The sequence below is a fragment of the Salvelinus sp. IW2-2015 genome, linkage group LG25 (genome assembly GCF_002910315.2).
Source record: "Salvelinus sp. IW2-2015 linkage group LG25, ASM291031v2, whole genome shotgun sequence".
NCBI classification, from domain to species: domain Eukaryota; kingdom Metazoa; phylum Chordata; class Actinopteri; order Salmoniformes; family Salmonidae; genus Salvelinus; species Salvelinus sp. IW2-2015.
Genome location: NC_036865.1, coordinates 4,415,816 through 4,435,751, shown reverse-complemented (window position 1 = coordinate 4,435,751; position 19,936 = coordinate 4,415,816). Strand labels below are relative to the sequence as shown.

The following is a 19,936-nucleotide window of genomic DNA, read 5'->3' as shown; positions in this document are numbered from 1 at the left end:
CTGGCRTATTGATGCAGCAGGGTACTTTACCTCAAAGCGGCTGTAGACTTTCCTCCCCTTCCGCATGCTATCGATTCRCTGAAGAAGCTTCTCCCTCTCCTGCGAAGTTCTAACCGGGCCTCCGATCTGTCGTCGGGCTGATGCTTCCTCCCTACCGCTAACACCCCGGTCAGCCTCATCCTGTTTGGCATCATCAGTGACAGCAGATTCTTTAGTGAGTTCMGTCCTGCTCTGGCTGTTAGCAGAAATCTGCTCTAATAGAAGCTTTGTGTCATCTCTTAGGTTGCTGCTAGAGAGTACATTGGCAGTAGATGAATGGTAGTGGGACTGGCTTACTTTAGGTTGCTTCACTGGGGGTGATATGGGATTGCTTTGATCTGTTGTGCTCTCTGGTTTCATAGTGCTGTTWTTCTCTTTGGTCTCATCAGGACTCTGCGGTCCATGGGAGGCAGATTCTCCAGGAGCAGTTTTGCTCTTAGTTTCAGGATCACCTGCTATCTTCTCACCTTTAGAAGCTGCAGAACTTCCCGCTTTTTGCTCCTTGTTAAGTTTACTTGGTTTGCCCTCCTTACTGTTATCCACAACGACGGGTGGAGCCGGGGCAGTGTCATGAGAGGCAGTGGATTCAGATGGGTTTGAGTTGCTTGATGGGARGGATTCCACAAGGACAGGGTTGAATGGCGAGGTCGGTTCAGTTAGGGTATGATTAGGAGCGGAACAAGATTTGTTTGGAGAAGTTCTGGACTTTGTTTGGCCAGGCTTGGGACACACAACTGATCCACCTGACCCACATGTAAGGGAGGAGTGTGATTTTGTTGGGGTTGGGTTAGAAGATGCACTTGATTCTGTTAGGGTAAGGCCAGTAGATGCACTTGGTTCTGTTGGGGTGGTGCGAGGAAGAGGGTTGAGTTCTCTTGGTGTTGGATTGGTAGAAGCACTAGATTCTGTTGGGGTAGGCTCGGGAGGAGAGKTAGATTTTGTTGGTGTGAGGATGGGAGATTTGTTGGTTTCTTCCATGACATGCTTTGAAGATYGAGGTGAAGAGTTGTAAGAGTCATTGGACACCGTAGCGGGCATTGGAGAGGAGTTGCATGCTGTTTTGGAACGTTTGAGTGACAAAACTGACTCATGTTGGCCAGGACAAGGGGAYGAATAGGATTTTATTGGGTTGGTCTTAGGAGAGGATGACRTCAACTCAGTTGTGGCAATTGCAGACAATGACTCCTTTGTGGAGGGCTTGGGAGAGGTGTTAGATTCCATTGGTGTTGATGAAATGGACCCAACTAAGGTGGACTTGGGTAAGAAACTAGATTCTGTTTGGGTAGGGTTTGGCGGAGGGCTAAATTCTGTTGCAGGGATTGAGGATGAGCAAGATTGCATTGAGGTAGGGCTGAGAGATTCCTTGGAATCTGTTTTGTCCTGCTTATGAGACACACCTGGCTCAGATTGGGTGGGGCTCAGAGGTATGTTGTACTCTACTGTGATAGGTTTAGAAAATGGTAATGGCTGCTTTGACATGGGGATAGATGAACTGGGCTCCTTAAGGGTGGGGGTAAGGGCTGAGCTCAATTCCGTTGCTGCATTTTTTGATGAAGTGAGACTAGTTGAGCTTAAACCTTTTGGTGTCGGATATGAAGATGAGCTAGCTTCTGTTAGTGTGAGTGGAAGAGATGGGTTTAGCTCATTTGAAGCAGGATTGAATGACTTTGGTTTCTTTGGAGATAGTTTATATAAACTGAAATCCTTTGGGGCGATGTTAAAGGTACACTCTTTTGAGGTGCTCTTAAGAAATGTACTTGTATCTCCAGGGTTAACCTTAGACACACTTTGGTTCCGACTGTTCTTCAGCTCAATCTTCTCAGTATCAGTAGAGACTCTAAGTAGTCCATCGACACAAGATAATTTATCCCTGAGGAATGTTTTGGAGTCACTTCTGGGAAGTTGWAGGTCTTGCTGTTCTTTATTTTTAGAAGCGTGTTCTTTGACATCAAGTAATGAGCCACATTTTGCCATGGATGTTTTGTTCTCCTGTAACACTGGTGAAGTCTCCAGTGMTTCTGATGATGCTTCTGTTGATGTAGCTGTCTTTTTTATTGAAGTATCTGCTGGATAAAGTGGGGCTTCTGTCGATGTTGTTGMTTTTTTGTTGGAAGTATCTGATGGATTAGGAGGTGGCTCTGTTGATGGAACTGGCTTACTGGTTGAAGTATCTGCTGGATTTAGTGTGGCTATTGGAAGGTTAGGTTCTATCCTTGTGACTGGTTCCTTAATTTTCAAGTCAAATGGAGTCACTGGTTTTACAGGAGCTTTTGCAGCGCTYCTCTCAGACTCTGCAGCCTTTGCAGCTTTTCGTTTGGCAGCCAACTCTTTAAAAAAAAATAACCTACTGTCTGGATCATTCATATCTATATAGGATTTATTGCTCAATGAAGATGCCTGGTGTGCTGATTGTACGGTTTTGGGTTTCTCAACTTGAGCAGGTTTGGATGGATGTGCAGATTGTACCGTTTTGGTTTGTTCTTCATGGGCAGGARTGGGTTGTTCCATTGAAGAAACCTTGTCCGTGCTCACAGGAAGATACTTTGTCAATTCCTTATCACCTGAATCAGTAGTGATGTCCTCAGATTTCAAAGACTCTATGGTTGAATTATCAACTGTCGCGGACTTAAGTCTCCATTCAAAAGGTTCTCTTGTCATGGATCTTCTTTTTCCCAAAACCTGAGCGGTCAAGGATAATCTAGATTGGTCATCTTCCTCATTGGCAGTTTCCTCACAGTGTTGGCCAGAGTTAAATTTCTGTTCCTGTGAGATATGCTGTTCTAGTTGTGAGCTGAAGATTAGTGAGGATCTTAGTCTAGAGGTCCTTTGGATAGCAGGATTGAACCTCCTACGGAATGACTCTTCTCTTTTGGGCTCTTTTACATCCATCTCCTCTGATTTGTCACCTTCAGTGGTTGATGACGACTCCGAAGGTGGTGTTAGTGTTGTTTGGGCATCTGTTGCTAAGCTAACAAGCATTTCTAGTGTTCTTGAGTGTTCTGGGCAGATGGGCTTGTTTAATCTGAGCCCTGGAATCTTGGGTAACTCTTTGGCACTAAACCTGGGATCTGATACCAGTGGAGCAAATAATTTGCCTTGTGATGGATTAAGGGGCTCTTGAAAGGGGTCATTTCCCATAGGCTGTGGAATGTCTTCCTCTCCTGCATCATCATATGCACTGAGGTATGAGCTGATCCTCCAATCTCGCATCCCCTGCTTTGCACTGGGATCCTGTGTTTTACAGTCCGAACCAGACTTGACAAAAAAGGATTTCTGTTCAAATGTTTGTTGTGTTGGGGAGGTCTGACAGGCATGAGGCTGGCCCGTGCTCAGTCTTTTGGGGTTTGACTGACTAAAGGGACCCTCTCCTGGACTTGATAATTTGTTTGAGCCATGTCCCAGCTCCACAGCAAGGTTTGATGATGACAAATAATTCAGTACAGGGTCATAGTTGTCTGGTGGCTCTATCGCTAGTCCATGTAGGTACCCAGACTCCGAATACTGATCCATCAGAGGGTACCCTTGGTCCCTGAATTGATCGTAGCCGCTATAACCTGGTTCTAGCCCTGTTCTCTGATAGTGATGCTGTTCCCTATGTATCTTCCTGTTCTGGGTTGCCATATCCCCCTCAACGCTGTGAATGGCTTGGTGCTGCATGAATGGAGAGGAGGAATGTCTGGCATAAGTGCCCTCTGCATAACTGTGCCTTTTAGAGCCAGCAAACTCCATTGTGTTTGACTGCATCACGGGCTGACCTTGTGCCATAAAAGACTGCTGCTCCATTTTAAATTGCTGGGAGGAGTACTTGTTGCTGTACATATCTAGTGGACCCTGATCTAGTGAACTGTGGATGGGCTCACACCTTCCAGGAGGCATCATTTTCTGAACCATATCCATGCGGTCATCAGAGGAATGTCTAGCCCATTCTTCAGGACGAGAGCTCTCTATGGGGAGGAACTTTCTGGGATCTCTGAACAATAGTGTCCGATCACTGCTGTATTGGCTGTCAGATAAACTGCTGTAGTGTGGCATTGGAACAAGGACATTTTCCGGTACCAAAGGTTGGGACTGTGCAAACAGGATCCGGAACTCCTCATCAAAAGTAGTCACAAGCTGTCCAAGGAAGAGGTGAGCCATGCAACGGTGAAGCTTCTCAAAAGACCACATGAAGCTGCGGGCAGAGAGATTCATTACATTTCAATACACATAATTAAGCAAAATGTATGTATTACAATGGAATAAGGAACTCAACTCCATTACTATGCAATTACAAAACAAATCAATTAAAGCTATCAATTCCATAAATGCTACTTTTTTCTGAACCCATCTTCCTCATTGGCAGTTTCCAGTATTTACATAGGCACTATTTAACCCCCCACACTCTGAGCAAGTTCGGCCCACAGATCTCCCCCATTTGCTCTAAATGCCTAACAGGCATTGGGTCTTATTTTCACTATTTTATCGACATGTCCGAAAATTGAGTTTTACTCAAGAATTTACAAAGATCCAGGATTATTTTTTACTCAATATACAGCGTGATCCATTCGTGTTGGATAGAAATGAACAACACATTTTGGAAAAACTGCTTTTGTGCTCAAGTGCTCAACATATGTGGGAACTCCTTCAAGACTTGTAAAAGCATTCCTCATGAAGCTGGTTGAGAGAATGCCAAAAGTGTGCAAAGCTGTCATCAAGGCAAAGGGTGGCTACTTTGAAGAATTTCAAAATATAAAATATTTTTTGTTTAACAGTTTTTTGGTTACTACATGATTCCATATGTGTTATTTAATAGTTTTGATGTCTTCACTATTATTCTACAATGTAGAAAYTAGTAAAAAATAAAGAAAAACCCTGGAATGAGTAGGTGTGTCCAAACTTTTGACTGGTACTGTATGTAGGAGCAGGTGAAATACTCTTTATATTACTTTTTTTCTGGGTGCATATCCGACGGCCTGTACAGGTCGGAAGCTCATGAGCACAATCTGGTTGGTGTCGTAAAGGACCCGAACTGTATCACTCTTATTGCTCTTTGTCAATTGTTTGTCAGTGTTGTTTTGTCTCCTATTGTATGAATTTGTTGTTTATGGATGCTGTGTGGCTTGTCTGCCACCAGGTGGCATGTTTTGTTTTGCACGTAAAAACATTAACTCCAATAAAAATATATGAAAGAAACAAAGCAGTTGCTAAATTAAAATGCATCAATACTAATGTCATGTATTTGTTACTACACAGGTGTAAGAGCAACTTAATGTAGTAATTTTCAGATCCACATGACTAAATGTCAGGTTTGAGAAATCATGCAACATTTGTACAKATTTGAAACACTTTGTATCACATTCTTCATTATTGAACCCTCACCTATAGTTTCCACTCAGGACTGCRCTGCAGTCTGTCAGCAAGAAGCGATCCATCATCTGACCCGTGAAGGTCTTCCCAGAGCGACAGTGATAGGTGACCCCTGACACAGTTCTGACACGCATGAACTGCAAGATAAAAACATGTTCTCATTAGAAGTTCTCCAAAAAACAATGAAATAAGTGAGAAGCTGTTCAAAAATACCTCAAAGAAATTAAAGCTAAAGCGAGTAACTCATTTGAGATATTATTTATTTATCCTTGTAATTAGAATCAAGAACGTTAGCTTATTATACTGGCTACCAGTAGCCAGTAAAGCTAACTGGTAGCCTAGCTAACAAATAATGAAATTGCCTTCCCTTCATGGAAAAGCATTTTTACCCCCTATCAGGTCTCAAGTTGACAGCTAACATTTTAAAACATTTAAGGGTATTTTGTATTACTGGTTAATATACGCTAAATAGCTAGCTGTCACGCCCTGACCTTAGAGAGCTTTTTATGTCTCTATTTTGGTTTGGTCAGGGTGTGATTTGGGTGGGCATTCTATGTTCTTTTTTCTATGTTTTGTATTTCTTTGTTTTTGGCCGGGTATGGTTCTCAATCAGGGACAGCTGACTATCGTTGTCTCTGATTGGGAACCATACTTAGGTAGCATTTTCCCACCTGTGTTTTGTGGGTAGTTATTTTCTGTTTTGTGTTTCTGCACCTGACAGGACTGTTTCGGTTTTGTGTATTCGCTTTGTTATTTTTGTTTAAGTGTTCAGTTTCTATAAAAGTCATGAACACTCACCACGCTGCGCTTTGGTCCGATTCCTCCTCATCCYACGACGACACACGTTACACTAGCTATCTAACTAACTAGCAACTTGGCTAGCTAGCTAGTTCCAGTTAGTTTTCTGATCATGAATGAAGCAGGTAGAGTAGCTAATGTTAACTTGTGGTATGGTTATGTGAAATGACAATATTTTCCTGCAATATCGACACAATTTTAATTCATGATTTATGAATTGACAGTTTGGAGTGGATCACAGACAAACAGTACCACCACCTTGGGTCTGGTCTGCGAGGGACCACCGCTGATGAACAACTCTGTACCATTGCATCATCCATAATAACAAAGGGCAGGCAGGGGTTTTGTGGGTGTGCAACTTTGATTTTCTGTTAAATAAAATACAGTTTTTGCAAAGATAGACTTAAAAGTCTGAATTTTTCCAGAAAACACGTGTTGTGATTGGAGCTCTGGATTTGCTATGCTGCATTTTTTAAACAGAAATAGCAGAGTTGGATGTTTGGATGTTTGCCTTTCCGTGCCTTGCATAGCCTACTACTGAATGTGGTGCAAATATATGCTCAGATATGACACCATCTTGTGAAGAAGCACAATAATTTTCAGCGCCTGAAAAGGTAAAACAATTTGGGCGCAGGACATTTCATGAGTCGGATTTAGCCCATTTTCYATTAGACATAACAATGACAAAAATGTAAAACATCTATGATTCACATACTGTACATTACATGACAAAGTTTGTGGACACTTGCTCGTCAAACATCTCATACCAAAATCACGGACATTAATATGGAGTTGGTCCCCCCTATGCTGCTACAACAACTGCCACTCTTCTGGGAAGGCTTTCCACTAGATGTTGGAACATTGTTGCGGGGACTTGCTTCCATTAAGCCACAAGAGCATGAGTGAGGTTGGGCACTAATGTTGGGTAATTAGGCCTGGTTCGCAGTCGGCGTTCCAATTCATCCCAAAGGTGTTCGATGGGGTTGAGGTCAGGGCTGTGTGAAGGCCAGTCAAGTTCTTCCACACCAATCTTGACAAAACATTTCTATGTGGACCTTGCTATGTGCACGGGGGCATTGTCATGCTGAAACAGGAAAGGGCCGTCCCCAAACTGCTGCCACAAAGTTGGAAGCACTAAATCGTCTAGAATGTCATTGTACGCTTTAGTGTTAAGATTTCCCTTCACTGGAACTAAGGGGCCTGAACCATGAAAAAAAGCCCCAGACCATTATTCCTCATCCACCAAACGTTACAGTTGGCACTATGCATTCAGGCAGATAGTGTTCTCCTGGCATCCGCCAAACCCAGAGTCCAATGGCGGCGAGCTTTACACCACTCCAGCCAACGCTTGGCATTGCGCATGGTGATCTTAGGCTTGTGTGCGGCTGCTCGGCCATGGAAACCCATTGCATGATGCTCCCAACGAACAGTTCTTGTGATGACATTGCTTCCAGAGGCAGTTTGGACTCGAGAGTGAGTGTTGTAACCGAGGACAGACGATTTTTACGAGCTACGCGCTTCAGCACAAGGCGGTATCAGCACTCGGCGGGCCCGTTCTGTGTGGCCTACCAGCCGTTGTTGCTCCTAGACGTTTCCACTGCACAATAACAGCACTTAGAGTTGACCGGGGCTTGTTGGAAAGGTGGCATCCTATGACGGTGCCACGTTGAAAGTCACTGAGCTCTTCAGTACGAGCAATTCTACTTCCAATGTTTMTCTATGGAGATTGCATGGCTGTGCGCTCAATTTTATACACCTGTCAGCAACGGGTGTGGCTGAAATAGTCGAATCCACTAATTTGAAGGAGTGTCCACATACATGATACACTATATATACAAAGGTAAGGATTTTTATTGAAATATATATATTTTTTWATTATACGGATAGATAAATTATAAACTAAGGACCACAGATATGATACATTTCTGAAAATATGTGGATTCGTTCATGCCTGAGTATAAAGGCTTAGATATGTCAGCATGTTGGCACACCCTTTTCGGAGTGAGAATATTCTACAGGTGCGTGTTTTGAATGTATTTCACCCCAGATATATCTCTGGACTCATACGGTAGCAGGTAGATTTCGGAGGTCCAGATTGGATGCATGTAGAAACTGTCCCATAACAGAGAATATCCAAGCTCCGTATATGAAATGAAGGACATGCGTATCTGGAGCATGTCTACTCCTTATATCCAATAAAATGTCAGATATCTGGAAATATATAGATAGAGATGTCCCCTGATATTGACCGTTTTCTTTCAGTGTATTTACAGAAGTACAGCCTCATTTTGAATTGATTACTACTGCTTAACCATTGTCATAACATAATATCTTGTTCCCATTCCCTCTGATTAGTATGTGTATATATGTCTCGTGTATTATTATCTAGAGGTTTTACACCTCGCTCTTTTGTTTGGGTGGAGAAAATAAAACCCCCTATTACGTATTCCTGCGCTTGTCTCTGATCATTATACAGCGTGACATAGCAAACAAACAAACAATTACACTAACAAACTACAAAAGGACATAAACAGGAATTACTATAAACTATAAATACAACAACAAACAAAAACCAACTAGCATTGTCATATGACTGGCGATCAGGTGCCCRTTCCCTTTGTATACTGAACAAAAATATAAACGCAACATGCAACAATTTCAATGATTTTACTGGAGTTACAGATCAGGGAAATCAGTCAGTTTGAAATAAATTCATTAGGCCCTAATCTATGGATTTCACTTGATTGGGAATACAGATATGCATAAATTGGTCACAGATACACTATATACTGTATACAYAAGTATGTCATGGGTGGTKCTGGGAGGGAAAAGGGKCACCCARTTGGGAGCAAGGCCCACCCACCGGTGAGCCAGGGCCAGCCAATCAGAATGAGTTTCTTCCCACAAAAGGGCTTTATCAGCTGTACGAGTGGCTAGTCCCATAGAATGAAGGTGCCAGATGTGGAGGTCCTGAGCTGGCGTGGCTACATGTGGTCTGCGGTTGTGAGGCCGGTTGGACGTACTGCCAAATTCTCTAAAACAATGTTGGAGGCGGCTTATGGTAGAGAAATTAACATTAAATTCTCTGGCAACAGCTCTGGTGGACATTCCTGCAGTCAGCATGCCAATTGCACACTTCATCAAAACTTGAGACATCTGTGGCATTGTGTTGTGTGACAAAACTGCACATTTTAGAGTGGCTTTTTATTGTCCAACAGCACAAAATGCACCTGTGTAATGATCGTGTTGTTTAATCAGCTTCTTGATATGCCACAKCTGTCAGGTAGGTGTATTATCTTGTCAAAGGAGAAATGCTCATTAACAGGTATGTAAACAAATGTGTGCACAACATTTGAGTGAAATAAGATTTTTGTTTGTATACAACATTTCTGGGATCTTTTATTTCAGCTCATGAAACATGAGACCAACACTTTACATTTTGCATTCATATTTTTGTTCAGTATATATGAAATCAGCACCATCCCTCTTGACGTGTTATTTGGTCCCAATTATCAGTAAAATCTTGGGACCTCCCACTTTCTTTTGCAATCAATCATTCTAGTGTATAATGGTGTTTGACTGTTATTTTGAAAGAATCAAATACTAACATGTTTGTTTTTTGAGTTTTAAAAATTAAAACCTTCCCCAGCAGAATCAAGGGATCATATGTTGGGTTGCATCTGTCCCTAAAGTCACCCAATATAACTGTTTGTGGAGAGATAACAAAATTGTGTAAGACAGGGAGTAACCACTCTCGTACTTTTGCCCAAGTGTTTGCAACTATGGGGCAATACCAGAAAATATGTAACAAATCCTCTTCAATGCCCCATATTTGTAACATGTTGTTAGTAGCCAGAACATTATACAATATCTTCAACTGAAACATTCGGATTGTGGAGTCTAAGGTTGTTTTATAAATAAAACCAAAAACCTTTTCCAGGGGATGGGAGTATCAAACTGCTCTTCTTTTGGGGCAGCAGCTGAAAGGTTGCAAGATTGAATCCCCCGAGCTGACAAGGTAAAGATCTGTCGTTCTGCCACTGAACAAGGCAGTTAACCCACTGTTCCTAGGCCGTCATTGTAAATAAGAATGTGTTCTTAACTGGTTGCCTTGTTAAATGAATGTTAAATAAAATAAAAAATAAAAAATCCCAGTAAGAGTGGAATTTGAGTGGGATGGCAACCAATTTGTTGTTTTCCAAATGGTACACGTCTTTATTAATATTATCTATAGTTAACCATCTGTGAGATTTAATTTGAGGTCTACAAACAGTTTATATTTTCTTCCCCTTCATTTTTTCTTCCATTCTGTTGGAATTGCTGCCAGTAACTGATTGTAATTATGATTTGTACATAGAGTATGTTCCCATACATCATGCACAGTGTTTCAGATCAAATATAATTCCCATTACTATCAATGATATAATTTCCAAATAAGATCCCCTTTTCCAGAAACACATTCTATGTTTAATTTGTATTTATTCATCAGTATATTTGAAATGAATCATATGATTTGGCTCTGAAAATCTGCTATTTTTTCTGGGGGATAATATTGAAAATGCAACCAAGCTTTTATTGATTCTTTGAAGAATAGGGATATGTCTATTAAGATATCATGCAGGAACCAAATATCATGCAGGAACCAAAAGTTCAAAGAGTTAATTTGTATAAAATTAAATATTTTGGAATTGAAAAGTGGGTTTGTCTTTTCTAAGATTTTACTCGTATTTACATATTGTTTTTGGCTTTCAGGCTTTCAGAGATTGATTAAATATTCAATATTCCTAACATTCCTAAAATTCAGCCTTCCATTGTCGTACGGATTAGATATATTTACGTTGGACCTTTTCTGGTTTACCATTCCCTATAAAACTAAAGATCCTGGCTTCAATCTGCTTAAAGAAAACCTTATCTGGCGATGGAGGTGACAGGAAGAGATAGCTGAACTGAGAGACAATTGAGGTGTTTATCAATGTCACTCTGCCATATAAATACAAAACTTTACCTTTCCACAGCAATAGTAATTTTGTCAATCTTGGCTAGTTTCAAATCAAAGTTCTCCRTTACAAGATCCTTCATTCTCTTTGGAATGTGGAATGTGGATGCCAAGCATGTCCACTGGGCCGTTGCTCCACATAATTGGTACACAACAGGGGAAAAAGATAGTTGGACTTTCTTAAGGAACCCACTCTCAAAATCCATTTCTCATAATTTGGTTTAAAAAAGTCATTCAAATCTCAAATAAGAGCATCTATTGATAATTGTTGTATCATCTGCATATATGGACATTTCGGTTTTAAGACCATTGATACTCAGACCTACTACATTAGAATTGTTCCTGATTCTGACGGCCATCTCCTCGATAGCCAATAAGAATAAATAAMGCGGGGGCTCCCGAGTGGCGCAGCGGTCTAAGGCGTCACTKCACACCCTGGTTCGATCCCGGGCTATATCACAACCGGCTGTGATCGGGTGTCCCATAGGGCAAAATTGCTGCTGTCCGGGTTAGGGGAGGGTTTGGCCGAGGGGGCTTTACTTGGCTCAGCGCGCTCTAGCGACTCCTTGTGGTGGGCTGGGCGCCTGCAGGCTGACCTCGGTCATCAGGTGAACCGTGTTTCCTCCGACACATTGGTGTGGCTGCCTTCCGGGTTAAGCGGGCGAGTGTTAACCTCTCTTGGGCACGTGAGACGGTAGCGTCCCACCTCTTCAACAGCCAGTGAAACTGCTGGGCGCCAAATTTAAATACAGAAATACTCATTATAAAAATTCAGGAAAAAAAACATATTTTACATAGGTTTAAAGATGAACTTCTTGTGAATCCAACCACGGTGTCAGATTTTAAAAATGCTTTACGGCAAAAGCATACCGTACGATTATAAGAACATAGCCCACTAGACAAATCATTTCAAACAGTAGCCAGCCAGATAGAACAGTTACACAATTTAGAAATAGAGATAAAATTAATCCCTTACCTTTGATGATCTTCATATGGTTGCACTCAGCAGACATTCATTTACTCAATAAATGTTCCTTTTGTTCGATAAAGTCTCTTTATACCTAAAAACCTCAGTTTTGTTTGCGTGTTTTCTTCAGTAATCCACAGGCTCAAACACAGTCAAAACAGGAAGACAAAAAAATCCAAATTGTATCTGTAAAGTTCATAGAAACATGTCAAACGATGTTTATATTCAAACCTCAGGTTGTTTTTAGCCTCAATAATCGATAATATTTCAACCGGACAATAACGTCGTCAATATAAAATGTAAACAAGAAACGCACTCTCTCGGTTGTGCGCATGAAAAAGCTCCGTGAAACTTTAGGGTCCASTCATTCAGWCTGCTCTTACTTCCTCATTTTTCAGAATACAAGACTGAAACACTTTCTAAAGACTGTTGACATCTAGTGGAAGGCATAGAAACTGCAATTTCAGTCCAAAGTCAATGGATACTGTAATGGCATTGAATAGAAAAAAAAATAGGAAAAAAAACTTCCCAAATGGATTTTTCTCAGGTTTTCGCCTGCCAAATCAGTTCTGTTATACTCACAGACACTATTTTAACAGTTCTGGAAACGTTAGAGTGTTTTCTATCCAAATCTACCAGTTATATGCATATCATATCTTCTGGGCCCGAGAAACAGGCAGTTTAATTTGGGCATGCATTTCATCCAAAATTCCGAATGCTGCCCCCTACCCTAGAGAAGTTAAGAAGTGCGGTTTGACGAGTCATGTTTCGGAGGACCCGAGCCCGTTGGGGAGTTGCAGCCATGAGAAAACATTAAAATTGGTGAGAAAAAGGGGATACATTTTTTTTTTTAAAGGTGAAACTGGATCCCCTTGTCGGACCCTAAACGTTTCCATAAAACAACYAATATTGTCACCAATGTAACACACTTCAGTAAAGCCAGACTGCTCACTTTGAGTAATTTTGCTTATTACTTCTTCATTCTAAATGCTAAACATCTTGACAGAATACGGGTGTCACAGCACAAAGTAAGGCGTCTCCAGTTTTTGAGGTGTACAGGACTTTTATATTGACATTTGCTCCTGCTTCAATAGTAATGTAATCAGTCCCTCTCTTTGGGTTGTTAATAGTTCCCCCTGTTCAAATGAAAAATGTAAGTACAGTTGAAGTCAGAAGTTTACATACACCTTAGCCAAATACAATTAAACTGGTCAGTTAGGATCACCACTTTATTTTAAGAATGTGAAATGTCASAATAATAGAAGAGAGAATGATTTCAGAATTAATTTCTTTCATCACATTCCCAGTGGGTCAGAAGTTTACATTCACTCAATTAGTATTTGGTAGCATTGCCTTTAAATTGTTTAACTTGGATAAAACGTTTCAGGTAGCCTTACACAAGCTTCCCACAACAAGCCCTCAAAATTTTGGCCCATTCCTCCTGACAGAGCTGGTGTAACTGAGTCAGATTTGTAGGCCTCCTTGCTCGCACACGCTTTTTCAGTTCTGCCCACAAATTTTCTATGGGATTGAGGTCAAGGCTTTGTGATGGCCACTCCAATACCTTGACTTTGTTGTCCTTAAGACATTTTGCCACAACTTTGGAAGTATGCTTGGGGTCATTGTCCATTTGGAAAACCCATTTGCAACCAAGCTTTAACTTCCTGACTGATGTCTTGAGATGTTGCTTCAAAATATCCACATAAAGTCTCATCCCTCATGATGCCATCTATTTTGTGAAGTGCACCAGRCCCTCCTGCAGCAAAGCAGCCCCACAAAATGATGCTGCCACCCCTGTGCTTCACGGTTGGGATGGTGTTCTTCGGCTTGCAAGCCTCCCCCTTTTTCCTCCAAACATAACGATGGTAATTATGGCCAAACAGTTCTATTTTTGTTTTACCCGACCAGAGGACATTTCTCCAAAAAGTACGATCTTTGTCCCCATGTGCAGTTGCAAACCTTAGTCTGGCTTTTTTATGGCGGTTTTGGAGCAGTGGCTTCTTCCTTGCTGAGCGGCCTTTCAGATTATGTCGATATAGGACTCGTTTTACTGTGGATATAGATACTTTTGTACCTGTTTCCTCCAGCATCTTCACAAGGTCCTTTGCTGTTGTTCTGAGATTGAGTTGCACTTTTCGCAGAAAAGTACGTTCATCTCTAGGAGACAGAACTTGTCTCCTTCCTGAGCGGTATGACGGCTGCGTGGTCCCATGGTGTTTATACTTCCGTATTATTGTTTGTACAGATGAACGTGGTACCTTCAGGCATTTGGAAATTGCTCCCAAGGATGAACCAGACTTGTGGAGGTCTACAATTGTTTTTCTGAGGTATTTTGATTTTCCCATMATGTCAAGCAAAGAGGCACTGGGTTTGAAGGTAGGCCTTGAAATACATCCACATGTACACCTCCAATTGACTCAAATTATGTCAATTAGCCTATCAGAAGCTTCTAAAGCCATGACATNGTACACCTCCAATTGACTCAAATTATGTCAATTAGCCTATCAGAAGCTTCTAAAGCCATGACATAATTTTCTGGAATTTTCCAATCTGTTRAATTTGCTTTTTGTATTTCTGTTAAATGGTTCTCATAGTCTTCAGGGATGCCTTTTCTATTACAAATTTCAGACAATCAAATGTAGCCCTTCTTTTCATGGTCCGATAGCAGAGATACGGTTCATATTGGGCGTCATGACCCTTCGGCGTGCAGTCTGCACAGGAATCCATCGGTCCGCCTACTCTTCATTACGCACGGAGAAGCAACGAGCATGCATATCAAAGAGTATCCCTCTTCACTCAGTAGCTAAAGTTTGAGTTCATGTTAGGTCAACGTTGTTGGGTTTACATGACGCTTTTCCAGAGGTATGATGGCTTTAATGGGTTCTTCAGTCTGAAAGACACTAAATGTTCCTTCCCTTAATCTTGCATGATCTCTTAAATTCTGTCTGCGTTATGGACACTCACATGTTAACCATACTCTCATACACCCCTAGATGAAAGAATTAGCATGGAACATTGGTCYTCTTRATCAAAACTGACACTGCTTTGTCRTCTRTTTAATGTTATGCTACTTGCATGTTGAGCAAGGGCGATACCTGGCGAACCTCTGTTCAACATTGATGTTGGCAACCAATGACAAGATACACTATATATKTACAAAAGTACGTGGACATCTCTTCAAATTAGTGGATTCGGCTATTTCAGCCACACCCATTGCTGACAGGTGTATAATATCYAGCACACAGCTAGATGCTCCATAGACAAATATAAGAAGTAGAATGGCCCATACTGTGACTGAAACCTTTCCAACAAGTCAGTTTGTCAAATTTCTGCCATGCTAGAGAGCTGCCCCGGTCAACTGTAAGTGGTGTTATTGTGAAGTGGAAACGTCTTGGAGAAACAACAGTTCAGCACTCACTACCGAGTTCAAAARTGCCTCTGGAAGAAACATCAGCACAAGTGCTGTTTGTCGGGAGCTTCATGAAATGGGTTTCCATGGCCAAAACCCATTTCATGAAGCTCACAAGCCTGAGATCACCATGTGCAATTTCAAGCGTCAGCTGGAGTGGTGTAAAGCTTGCAGCCTTGGACTCTGGAGCAGTGGAAATGTGTTCTGTGGAGTGATGAATCATTCTTCACCATGTGGCAGTCNTCAGCTGGAGTGGTGTAAAGCTTGCAGCCTTGGACTCTGGAGCAGTGGAAATGTGTTCTGTGGAGTGATGAATCATTCTTCACCATGTGGCAGTCTGAAGGTTGAATCTGGGTTTGGCGTATGCCAGGAGAACGCTACATGCCAGAATGCATAGTCCCAACTTTAAAGTTTGGTGGAAGCAGAAAATGGTGTAGGGCTGTTTTTCATGGTTCGGGCTAGGCCACTTAGTTCCAGTGAAGGAAATCTTAACGCTACAGCATAGAATGGCATTCTAGACGATTCTGTGCTTCAAACTGTGGCAACAGTTTAGGGGAGGCCATTTCCTGTTTCACCATCACAATGCACCAGTGCACAAAGCGAGGTCTATACAGAAATGATTTGTTGAGATCGGTGTGGAAGAACACAAGCGAGGGTAACCGGCCATGCGTCATATGAGAAATATAAGAGATACGTTGCACAGCTCAAGCTACACATGGTTAATATTCACACATAGTATACAGTCTTGTAATGGTAGGGTGACTTTGCCTGGTCTGTTTGATATCTAAACGGTGCTTTCTGCCATAGCTACACATAGTCGTATGGCATATCGTTGTGCTATTTTGGGTATTGGTATCGCTTACCGCGCTCACTGCTTGTAGGTAGTTTTATATATTGACGCTTTGCTTGGGCAGTGAGCTACCCTGAAGGAGCAGAGCCTATATCGCCTAGACTTGCATTATTCATTCTTTAATAAATGGTTAAACATATTTCTACGTGGTGTTTCCTCCTTTCTGAAATGAAGCGGAACCCAAGTGGCAGCGATTGCACCAATTAGATGCTAGCAACAATCACTCCTACCTTACTTGGCGGTCCAATTAAGCCGACTCGTTCTCCTCACACTTCCTGCTGCCACTTGCTGCTACTGCTAGTATGTTCACTTATTTTGCTCCCACTACCACCCTAGCCTCCACCTATTAGGTTCTGTTTTCCTGCTGGGGGATTGGTATAGCTTGCCACACTCACTGCTTGCTTATATATGGATGCTTTGCTTGGGAAAGGAGTTACCCTGAAGGAGCAGAGCCTATGTTGCCAAGATTTGCATTATTCATTCTTTAATACATGGTTAAACATATTTATACGTGGTGTTTCCTTTCTGAACTCTAAATTACGTACTGAATATGAGGAAAGCCGTAGTCCTTTACTTCAGTCAATGACCAAAAGCACCCTCTTTGGCCTCATGGGTGGAATGTTATTCATCTTTTTCATCATTAATAAAGATTTTATAAACAACGAAAATCTGGTGTTTCCATGTCAAACAGTTTTGTTGTATTTAAGTCTTCGGTGATGTATATAAAGTGTAATATTGGGATGCAAACTCAATATAGTATACATTTCAACTCTATATCTGACATGGTACAGGTTTCTTATTTTTTTAAGCCCATAACCATGTGTGTGAGGTGTATACTTTTGTTACAAAATAGATTTGTTTAATACTACCAAGAATCACTCTGTGTGACCTTGATTTAGCCCACTGCAGTAAAAGGTTATGAAGAAAAATAAAATAAAAATCAAGTTAGAAAGTAAAAAATGTTTAACAAATTTTTCTCCCCAACTACGTGATATCCAATTGGTAGTTACAGCCTTGTCCCATTGCCGCAACTCCCGTACGGACTCGGAAGAGGCGAAGGTCGAGAGCCGTGCGTCCTCCAAAACACGACCCTTTCAAGCCTCACTGCTTCTTGACACAATGCTCACTTATCCCGGAAGCCAGCCGCACCAAAGTGTTGGAGGAAACACTGTACACCTGGCGACCGTGTCAGCTTGCATGCACCCGGCCAGCCACATAAGTCTCTAGAGTGCGATGGGACAAGGACATCCCAGCCGGCCAAACCCTCCCCTAATCCGGACGACGCTGGGGCAATTGTGCTCTGCCTCATCGGTCGAGAAGAGGATACATTAGTGGATTCGGCTATTTCAGCCACACCATTGCTGACAGGTGTATAATTCGAGCACACAGCTAGATGCTCCATAGACAAATATAAGAAGTAGAATGGCCCCATACTGTGACTGAACCTTTCCAACAAGTCAGTTTGTCATTTCTGCCATGCTAGAGAGCTGCCCCGGTCAACTGTAAGTGGTGTATTGTAAGTGGAAACGTCTTGGAGAAACAACAGTTCAGCACTCACTACGAGTTCAAAACTGCCTCTGGAAGAAACATCAGCACAAGTGCTGTTTGTCGGAGCTTCATGAAATGGGTTCCACTGGCAAAACCCATTTCATGAAGCTCACAAAGCCTGCATCCCATGTGCAATTTCAAGCGTCAGCTGGAGTGGTGTAAAGCTTGCAGCCTTGGACTCTGGAGCAGTGGAAATGTGTTCTGCTGGAGTGATGAATCATTCTTCACCATGTGGCAAGTCTGAAGGTTGAATCCTGGTTTGGCGTATGCCAGAAGAACGCTACATGCCAGAATGCATATCCCAACTTAAAGTTTGTGGAAGCAGAAAATGGTGTAGGGCTGTTTTTCATGGTTCGGGCTAGGCACTTAGTTCCAGTGAAGGAAATCTTAACGCCACACGCATAGAATGGCATTCTAGACGATTCTGTGCTTCAAACTGTGGCAACAGTTTAGGGGAGGCCATTTCCTGTTTCACCATCACAACTGCAACCAGTGCACCAAGCGACGGTCTATACAGAAATGATTTGTTGAGATCGGTGTGGAAGAACACAAGCGAGGGTAACCGGCCATGCGTCATATGAGAAATATAAGAGATACGTTGCACAGCTCAAGCTACACATGGTTAATATTCACACATAGTATACAGTCTTGTAATGGTAGGGATGCTCTTGCCTGGTCTGTTTGATATCTAAACGGTGCTTCTGCCATAGCTACACATAGTCGTATGGCATATCGTTGTGCTATTTTGGGTATTGGTATCGCTTACCGCGCTCACTGCTTGTAGGTAGTTTTATATATTGACGCTTTGCTTGGGCAGTGAGCTACCCTGAAGGAGCAGAGCCTATATCGCCTAGACTTGCATTATTCATTCTTAATAAATGGTTAAACATATTTCTACGTGGTGTTTCCTCCTTCTGAAATGAAGCGGAACCCAAGTGGCAGCGATTGCCCAAATTAGATGCTAGCAACAATCACTCCTACCTTACTTGGCGGTCCAATTAAGCCGACTCGTTCTCCTCACACTTCCTGCTGCCACTTGGCTGCTACTGCTAGTATGTTCACATTATTGCTCCCACTACCACCCTAGCCTCCACCTATTAGGTTCTTGTTTCCTGCTGGGGGATTGGTATATGCTTGCCACACTCACTGCTTGCTTATATATGGATGCTTTGCTTGGGAAAGGAGTTACCCTGAAGGAGCAGAGCCTATGTTGCCAAGATTTGCATAATTCATTCTTTAATACATGGTTAACACATATTTATACGTGGTGTTTCCTTTCTGAACTCTAAATTACGTACTGAATATGAGGAAAGCCGTAGTCCTTTACTTCAGTCAATGACCAAAAGCACCCTCTTTGGCCTCATGGTGGAATGTTATTCATCTTTTTCATCATTAATAAAGATTTTATAAACAACGAAAATCTGGTGTTTTCCATGTCAAACAGTTTTGTGTATTTAGTCTTCCATTTTAGTCTGGTGATGTATATAAAGTGTAATATGGGATGCAAACTCAATATAGTATACATTTCAACTCTATATCTGACATGGTACAGGTTTCTTATTTTTTTAAGCCCATAACCATGTGTGTGAGGTGTATACTTTTGTTAACAAAATAGATTTGTTTAATACTACCAAGAATCACTCTGTGTGACTTGATTTAGCCACGCTGCAGTAAAAGGTAATGAAGAAAAATAAAATAAAAAATCAAGTTAGAAAGTAAAAAATGTTTAACAAATTTTTCTCCCCAACTACGTGATATCCAATTGGTAGTTACAGCCTTGTCCCATTGCCGCAACTCCCGTACGGACTCGGAAGAGGCGAAGGTCGAGAGCCGTGCGTCCTCCAAACACGACCCTTTCAAGCCTCACTGCTTCTTGACACAATGCTCACTTACTCCGGAAGCCAGCCGCACCAAAGTGTTGGAGGAAACACTGTACACCTGGCGACCGTGTCAGCTTGCATGCACCCGGCCAGCCACATAAGC

General features: G+C 41.9%; 1 protein-coding gene across 3 annotated transcripts in view; it reads right to left on the bottom strand.

Moving 5' to 3' along the window:
- LOC111951903 (protein FAM83H) overlaps positions 1-19,936 on the bottom strand; it is a 71,522-nt gene that overhangs the window by 23,851 nt on the left and 27,735 nt on the right. For 2 of the 3 annotated variants that reach the window (XM_023970229.2, XM_023970231.2), the window contains exons 4-5: positions 5,398-5,522; positions 31-4,210 (exon numbers count right to left, since the gene is read on the bottom strand). In XM_023970229.2, coding sequence (XP_023825997.1) covers positions 31-4,210; positions 5,398-5,522 — 4,305 coding nt within the window. The remainder of the gene's footprint in view (positions 1-30; positions 4,211-5,397; positions 5,523-19,936) is intronic. The other variant, XM_023970232.2, reaches the window with a different exon arrangement.